This window comes from Bufo gargarizans, chromosome 3, assembly GCF_014858855.1.
Source record: "Bufo gargarizans isolate SCDJY-AF-19 chromosome 3, ASM1485885v1, whole genome shotgun sequence".
Taxonomy (NCBI): Eukaryota; Metazoa; Chordata; class Amphibia; order Anura; family Bufonidae; genus Bufo; species Bufo gargarizans.
In genome coordinates this window covers 207971243-207979805 of record NC_058082.1, presented here as the reverse complement: position 1 = coordinate 207979805, position 8563 = coordinate 207971243, and the positions used below count along the sequence as shown (strand labels likewise).

Below are 8563 nucleotides of genomic sequence, written 5' to 3'. Positions count from 1 at the left end.
GACAGCCCAGGGCTAACAAAGGCCCCTTTGGTCTGCCATGGGTGAAAGCCCTTTTAGGCGTTGATAGTTTGGCACTGACAGGCCATAATGCTTTGGAATGCTATTAGAAAACATTATAAAAGCAATCAAAAGATTGTTGAAATTATGATCAACAAGTGTTCACTGGAGCCTCTTTAAATAGCTGGTCAACGGGAGTGCGGGGAGTTGGACCCCCACCATTCAGACAATGATTACCTATCCTGCGTATAGGTCATCAATATTCTACTCCCAGAAAACTCCTTTAATCATAGTTTTTTTTTAATTGTATTTTTTTCTAATTGCAATTTTTCCTTTCACACATTATCTTAACCTAAATATTTTCGTTTTCCTGCATTGAAGAGCCCAAAGACCTGCTCCTGTAATACCTGTAAGCATCGTATGGTACAATTACTTTAAATCAGAAATATGTTTACATTAATGCGCAAGTATGTCTCTATGCAATCTGTTATTCTTTGTGACTAAGGATAATGACCCATTTACAATAAATCGAAAAGCTGTTACATTGTAGGGATTAATCTTCCTGCAGATTTTCATTCAAAGGTTTGATCTACACTTATTGTTCCCCTGCCAGAAACTGAGCAGGTGACTGTGTAAACAAAGGCTGGTTTGCTTAGTGAATAAAAGATTAGCACTTGCATTCAGCAGGTGGAACCATAGAATATGATGCTCTCTAATTAAGATCAATTTGCCTGACCACGGAAATAAGAAGGAGTTTTGTACAGGTCACAGAAGAAGTTTAAAAGATACCAGAAGCTTTCAGGACGTTGCACATCATTACTATGGCATCCCTTCTGCAAGAAACCTTGTTCGAAATCCAGGGTCAAGCCCCTTCTCCAAGCAAAGATTTTCACCATCTCGTCATCACAAAGAGTGAGGTAATTTGGATTTTCATACCCATATTTTGTCAGCTATTGTTTTTTTTTCATTAGTTTTCCTTTTAAAGATATTGCTGGCACATCTCTAGGATAAGTCACCAATGTCCTGAAGTAGTATGAAAGCTCCATGCCCCTTCATCTCATGTCAACTCTGCTAGGCTTTTTCCAAGAGGCCACCTCTACCAGGGTTCAGAAAAATACACACATAAATTTAATAAAAAATAATGTCTATACTTTTATAAAATTCTAAAAGTCTTAGCATATATTGGTGATTTTTACAGAAAACATCATTACCTTTGCAAAAATTTTACAAGGGAAGCATTCTTTACAAATTATGTTGTTATCATGTATCCTCAACTTTGTAATATGCAAACTGTTGAATGTTAGTAATGCATCATCTGCTGAGTGAATCTGGTTGCTCATGAAGATAATAAATATCACAAGAACAAACTGAATTCCCTAAGGGTCCATTCACACGTCCGTTGTTTCTTTCCTGATCTGTTCCGTTTTTTGCGGAACAGATCTGGACCAGATCTGGACCCATTCATTTTCAATGGGTCCTGAAAAAAATCGGACAGCACAATGTCTGATTTTTTTTCAGGACCCATTGAAAATGAATGGGTCCAGATCTCTTCCGCAAAAAACGGAACAGATCAGGAAAGAAACAACGGACGTGTGAATGGACCCTAAAAGTACCTATTCAGGGACTTATGTAGTTCCATAGAGTTGAATGAAGAGGCAGAGGACATGCGTGACCATTGCTCCATTCAGATTGGAAAACATGGGATCCTAATCAGACCCCTATCCTGTGGATATGCAATACAGGGACATAGTGAGGGGGCAAGCGGGGCATATGCCCCAGGCTCAGAAGTGCAGAGGGTTGAGGGCGCACCCGGGCAGTTGATTTAGATGGTGAAGCAGAAAGTGATCCACTCCCTGCTTCTTTGTTCAGCTCAGCTAGACTGCTCCTCAGCAGTCCACACGTCCCAATGCTGGGCTGTATCTGAGACGTGTACAGGTCCGGGAATCAGTCTGTGCACTCCTCCTACACAGCCCAGCAGCGCAATGTGTGTGTGACCGCATCATGCTGTTGCCGGATGTGCCCAATCATTGGGGAAACAGGTGAGTATTTATTGTTTTTGTTTTTACTTTACTATGAGGGGGGCACAATGTGGGCTAACTACAGTTAGATTTTATCAGGTGTACATATTGAGGGTCATTTACAAAGACCAGCTTTTTACACTGATCTTTGTTCCCGCTCTGCACTGCCGGAGGATTAGTCTAATTTATGAATTGGGGCACCTCAGGCAGTCCATGCCCCTGGAGTAAAAACTAGTTGGGGACCTGATTGTAGTTTTTACTCCTCTTGCTCCTGTTTTCAGGTGTAAAATGTAGCAAATGTGTTGAGACTGGAGTCCCAGCCCCTTTCAAGCACTTGCCACACCTAAATAGATGCAGAAAGGGTGTTTGCAACTATTTTTACACCTAAGGCTACTTTCACACTAGCGTTCGTCGGTCCGCTCGTGAGTTCCGTTTGAAGGGGCTCACGAGCGGACCCGAACGCAGCCGTCCAGCCCTAATGCAGTCTGAATGGAGCGGATCCGCTCAGACTGCATCAGTCTGGCGGCGTTCAGCCTCCGCTCCGCTCGCCTCCGCACGGACAGCTGAACGCTGCTTGCAGCGTTCGGGTGTCCGCCTGGCCGTGCGGATCCGTCCAGACTTACAATGTAAGTCAATGGGGACGGATCCGTATGAAGATGCCACAATATGGCTCAATCTTCATGCGGATCCGTCCCCCATTGACTTTACATTGAAAGTCTGGACGGATCCGTACGAGGCTATTTTCACACTTAGCTGTTATATGCTAAAAATAATGCAGACGGATCCGTTCTGAACGGAGCCTCCGTCTGCATTATTATGATCGGATCCGTTCAGAACGGATCCGATCGAACGCTAGTGTGAAAGTAGCCTAAATCAGGCGTAAAAATATTTGTAAGGATATTATTAAAAGTGAAATTTTAAGCTATTCACCCATAACTCTAAGGCGACTGGGTGGGATTGGGTGAGTATGGTTATGCATTGGGCAGAGTTAGAGGCGTGGTTAGTATAAAAAAAAGTTACCGTTTGCTCTTTCTGATTTATTAAAAATGGGAGTTAATGAGGACCTTTCATCAGTTTAGCCCTAGTCTAATTATGGTCTTACCTTATAGGGCGGCCGCCACTGATGCCATGGTACTTTTCTTTTTTTTCAAAGACCCCCCGTTCGTCCGCTGTTGGCCCTATTGATTTCAGCGCCTTATATTATAATGAGCTGATTCGGTTATACTAGGCGGAGACTCTCAGTTGCGCTAGAGGCGGTTCTCTTCTCCCTGGCTGTGAGCGCATCCAATCAGAGCACACCGCTCTTAGCCAGGGAGGAGCTCATTTTCCCTGGCTAAGAGCGATGGGCTCTGATTAAATGCACACACAGCCAGGGAGATAAGAACTGCCCCCATCGAAACTGCGAGTCTCCGCCTAGTATAACCGAGTCAGCTCATTATAATATAAGGTGCCGAAAACAATGGGGCTAACAGCGGACGAACAGGGGGGTCTTTGGGGGAAAAAATGTGCCATGACATTAGTGGGGGCCCTCCTATAAGATAAGACCATAATTAGACTAGGGCTAAACTGATGATAGGTCCTATTTAACTACAAGGGGGGGGGGGGTGTTACCATATCGAATCACAGGAAAGACTAGTTATACGTCTGAGGCAATAAGTACAGTCAGGGGAGTAGCTATAGTGGAAGCAGGAGAAGCGGCTGCTGCAGGGCCTAAACTTAGAAGGGGTCTATCCAGGCGGAGGACTAAAAGATTTTATTGTCAGGGCTCACTGCAACAGTATTATACCATGACATTATATACAGTGACAACTATATACATATAAGGCTTCGTTCACATCACTGTTCAGCCTTTCCGTTCTCCTGCTCCGTTTAGGAGAATGGAAAGGACGGATTCGGCACATAACTGAGCCGAATGGATCCTAGGGACCCCATAGACTATAATGGGGTCCGTTAGGTTTCTGCTCAGAAGATGATTTTGGAGCGGAGCATCTCTGGAGCATCTCGTGTGCATTGCGGGAAACATGCGCATGCAATTTCAGTCAGTTTTGACTGCGATTGCATTGTTTCGTTTTTATCGCGCGGGTGCAATGCGCTTTCCACGCGTGCGATAAAAAACTGAATGTGATACCCAGACCCGAACCCGGACTTCTTCACTGAAGACTTCTGGTCTAGGTTCGGTGTTCTGAAGATTTTATTATTTCCCCTTATAACATGGTTATAAGGGAAAATAATAGCATTCTGAATACAGAATGCTTACTAAAATGTTGATTGAGGGGTTAAAAATAAAAAAAATTAACTCACCTTATCCACTTGATCGTGCAGCCGGCAACGTCTTCTTTCCTCTTCTTTCAGGACCTGCCAAAGGACCTTTGATGACGTAATCGCGCTCACCACGTGGTGGCGTCAGGTCCTTTTGCAGGTCCTGAAAAAAGACGATGCCGGCTGCGCGATCAAGTGGATGAGGTGAGTTAATTATATATATTTTTTAACCCCTCAATCGAAATTTTTGTAAGCATTCTGTATTAAGAATGCTATTATTTTTCCCTTATAACCATGTTATAAGGGAAAATAATACAGTGAATTTACTTTAATGGGGTCCGGGGTTGCTCATCACTATCATCTCCTAGCAACCATGCGTGAAAACTAGGGATGAGCGAACCCGAACTGTATAGTTCGGGTTCCTACCGAATTTTGGGGTGTCCGTGACACGGACCCGAACCCGGACATTTTCGAAAAAGTCTGGGTTCGGGTTTGGTGTTCGTCGCTTTCTTGGCGCTTTTTGAAAGGCTGCAAAGCAGCCAATCAACAAGCGTCATACTACTTGCCCCAAGAGGCCGTCACAGCCATGCCTACTATTGGCATGGCTGTGATTGGCCAGAGCACCATGTGACCCAGCCTCTATTTAAGCTGGAGTCACATAGCGCCGCCCGTCACTCTGCTCTGATCAGCATAGGGAGAGGTTGCAGCTGCGACGTTAGGGCGAGATTAGGCAGTGATTAACTCCTCCAAAAGACCTCATTCAGAGATCGATCTGCAGCTGTGGATGATTGAACTGCTGCTATTGAATTGCTCACTGTTTTTAGGCTGCCCAGAGCGTTTTTCAGTCACTTTTTTCTAAGGTGATCGGCGGCCATTTTGTGTCTTGTGGTGTCCCAGCACAAGCTGCCACCAAGTGCATTTAACCCTTAATGGTGTGGTTGTTTTTTGGCTAAATCCTACATCAGGGTCAAGCTGTCACACCAAGTGCATTTAACCAGCAATAGTGTGGTTATTTTTTGGCCATATACTACATCAGGGGCAAGCTGAGCCTGTCACCAAGTGCATTTAAACATCAATGGTGTGGTTGTTTTTTGGCTAAATCCTACATCAGGGTCAAGCTGTCACACCAAGTGCATTTAACCAGCAATAGTGTGGTTATTTTTTGGCCATATACTACATCAGGGGCAAGCTGAGCCTGTCACCAAGTGCATTTAACCCTCAATGGTGTAGTTGTTTTTTGGCTAAATCCTACATCAGGGTCAAGCTGTCACACCAAGTGCATTTAACCAGCAATAGTGTGGTTATTTTTTGGCCATATACTACATCAGGGGCAAGCTGAGCCTGTCACCAAGTGCATTTAACCCTCAATGGTGTGGTTGTTTTTTGGCTAAATCCTACATCAGGGTCAAGCTGTCACACCAAGTGCATTTAACCATCAATAGTCTGGTTATTTTTTGGCCATATACTACATCAGGGGCAAGCTGTCACCAAGTGCATTTAACCCTCAATAGTGTGGTTGGTCAAGCTGTCACACCAAGTGCATTTAACCATCAATAGTGTGGTTATTTTTTGGCCATATCCCAGTCTAATTCTGTCAGTAAACCTATACCTGTCACCCAGCGCCTAAATACTAGGCCTCAAATTTATATCCAGCTAAATCTGTCGTTACTGCTGTACTGCTGTGGCTGGTCAAGTTATTTAGTGTCCGTCAAAGCACATTTTTTGTTCTGGGTTGAAATACAATTCTCAATTTAGCAATTTCCTAATTTAGTGGTTTCTGCTGTATCAGAGCTATTTTAAATCTATCCCTAAAAGGGTATATAAGATTCAAGGTGCACATAGGGTCATTCTGAATAACTTCACACACACACGCTACTGTGCATTTCCAAGTCTAATTCTGTCAGTAAACCTATACCTGTCACCCAGCGCCTAAATACTAGGCCTCAAATTTATATCCAGCTAAATCTGTCGTTACTGCTGTACTGCTGTGGCTGGTCAAGTTATTTAGTGTCCGTCAAAGCACATTTTTTGTTCTGGGTTGAAATACAATTCCCAATTTAGCAATTTCCTAATTTAGTGGTTTCTGCTGTATCAGAGCTATTTTAAATCTATCCCTAAAAGGGTATATAAGATTCAAGGTGCACATAGGGTCATTCTGAATAACTTCACACACACACGCTACTGTGCATTTCCAAGTCTAATTCTGTCAGTAAACCTATACCTGTCACCCAGCGCCTAAATACTAGGCCTCAAATTTATATCCAGCTAAATATGTCGTTACTGCTGTACTGCTGTGGCTGGTCAAGTTATTTAGTGTCCGTCAAAGCACATTTTTTGTTCTGGGTTGAAATACAATTCCCAATTTCGCAATTTCCTAATTTAGTGGTTTCTGCTGTATCAGAGCTATTTTAAATCTATCCCTAAAAGGGTATATAAGATTCAAGGTGCACATAGGGTCATTCTGAATAACTTCACACGCTACTGTGCATTTCCAAGTCTAATTCTGTCAGTAAACGTATACCTGTCACCCAGCGCCTAAATAATAGGCCTCAAATTTATATCCAGCTAAATCTGTGGTTACTGCTGTGCCTGTATTAGTGTAATACGGTACCTAAATAGATAGCCAGATAGTGTTAGGTGTCTGTAAAAAAAGGCCTGAATTTTAATTCAATACATTGGGCCAAATAATATTTTTCTTATTGTTGTGAACGGTAACAATGAGGAAAACATCTAGTAAGGGACGCGGACATGGTCGTGGTGGTGTTAGTGGACCCTCTGGTGCTGGGAGAGGACGTGGCCGTTCTGCCACAGCCACACGTCCTAGTGTACCAACTACCTCAGGTCCCAGTAGCCGCCAGAATTTACAGCGATATTTGGTGGGGCCCAATGCCATTCTAAGGATGGTAAGGCCTGAGCAGGTACAGGCATTAGTCAATTGGGTGGCCGACAGTGGATCCAGCACGTTCACATTATCTCCCACCCAGTCTTCTGCAGAAAACGCACAGATGGCGCCTGAAAACCAAGCCCATCAGTCTGTCACATCACCCCCATGCATACCAGGGAAACTGTCTGAGCCGCAAGTTATGCAGCAGTCTCTTATGCTGTTTGAAGACTCCACTGGCAGGGTTTCCCAAGGGCATCCACCTAGCCCTTCCCCAGCGGTGGAAGACATAGAATGCACTGACGCACAACCACTTATGTTTCCTGATGATGAGGACATGGGAATACCACCTCAGCATGTCTCTGATGATGACGAAACACAGGTGCCAACTGCTGCGTCTTTCTGCAGTGTGCAGACTGAACAGGAGGTCAGGGATCAAGACTGGGTGGAAGACGATGCAGGGGACGATGAGGTCCTAGACTCCACATGGAATGAAGGTCGTGCCACTGACTTTCACAGTTCGGAGGAAAAGGCAGTGGTGAGACCGAGCCAACAGCGTAGCAAAAGAGGGAGCAGTGGGCAAAAGCAGAACACCCGCCGCCAAGAGACTCCGCCTGCTACTGACCGCCGCCATCTGGGACCGAGCACCCCAAAGGCAGCTTCAAGGAGTACCCTGGTATGGCACTTCTTCAAACAATGTGCTGACGACAAGACCCGAGTGGTTTGCACGCCATCAGAGCCTGAAGCGAGGCATTAACGTTCTGAACCTTAGCACAACCTGCATGACTAGGCACCTGCATGCAAAGCATGAACTGCAGTGGAGTAAACACCTTAAAAACAAGGAAGTCACTCAGGCTCCCCCTGCTACCTCTTCTGCTGCTGCCGCCTCGGCCTCTTCTGCTGCTGCCGCCTCGGCCTCTTCCTCCGCCTCTGGAGGAACGTTGGCACCTGCCGCCCAGCAAACAGGGGATGTACCACCAACACCACCACCTCCGTCACCAAGCATCTCAACCATGTCACACGGCAGCGTTCAGCTCTCCATCTCACAAACATTTGAGAGAAAGCGTAAATTCCCACCTAGCCACCCTCGATCCCTGGCCCTGAATGCCAGCATTTCTAAACTACTGGCCTATGAAATGCTGTCATTTAGGCTGGTGGACACAGACAGCTTCAAACAGCTCATGTCGCTTGCTGTCCCACAGCATGTTGTTCCTAGCCGGCACTACTTCTCCAAGAGAGCCGTGCCTTCCCTGCACAACCAAGTATCCGATAAAATCAAGTGTGCACTGCGCAACGCCATCTGTAGCAAGGTCCACCTAACCACAGATACGTGGACCAGTAAGCACGTCCAGGGACGCTATATCTCCCTAACTGCACACTGGGTAAATGTAGTGGCAGCTGGGCCCCA

General features: G+C 45.2%; 1 protein-coding gene across 1 annotated transcript in view; it reads left to right on the top strand.

The window, feature by feature from the left end:
* Positions 1-756: 756 nt before the first annotated feature.
* LOC122933373 (F-box only protein 36-like) overlaps positions 757-8563 on the top strand; it is a 64797-nt gene continuing 56990 nt past the window's right edge. Inside the window, exon 1 of the mRNA XM_044288334.1 lies at positions 757-914. Within this exon, the coding sequence (XP_044144269.1) occupies positions 819-914 (96 nt within the window). The 5' untranslated portion in view covers positions 757-818. The remainder of the gene's footprint in view (positions 915-8563) is intronic.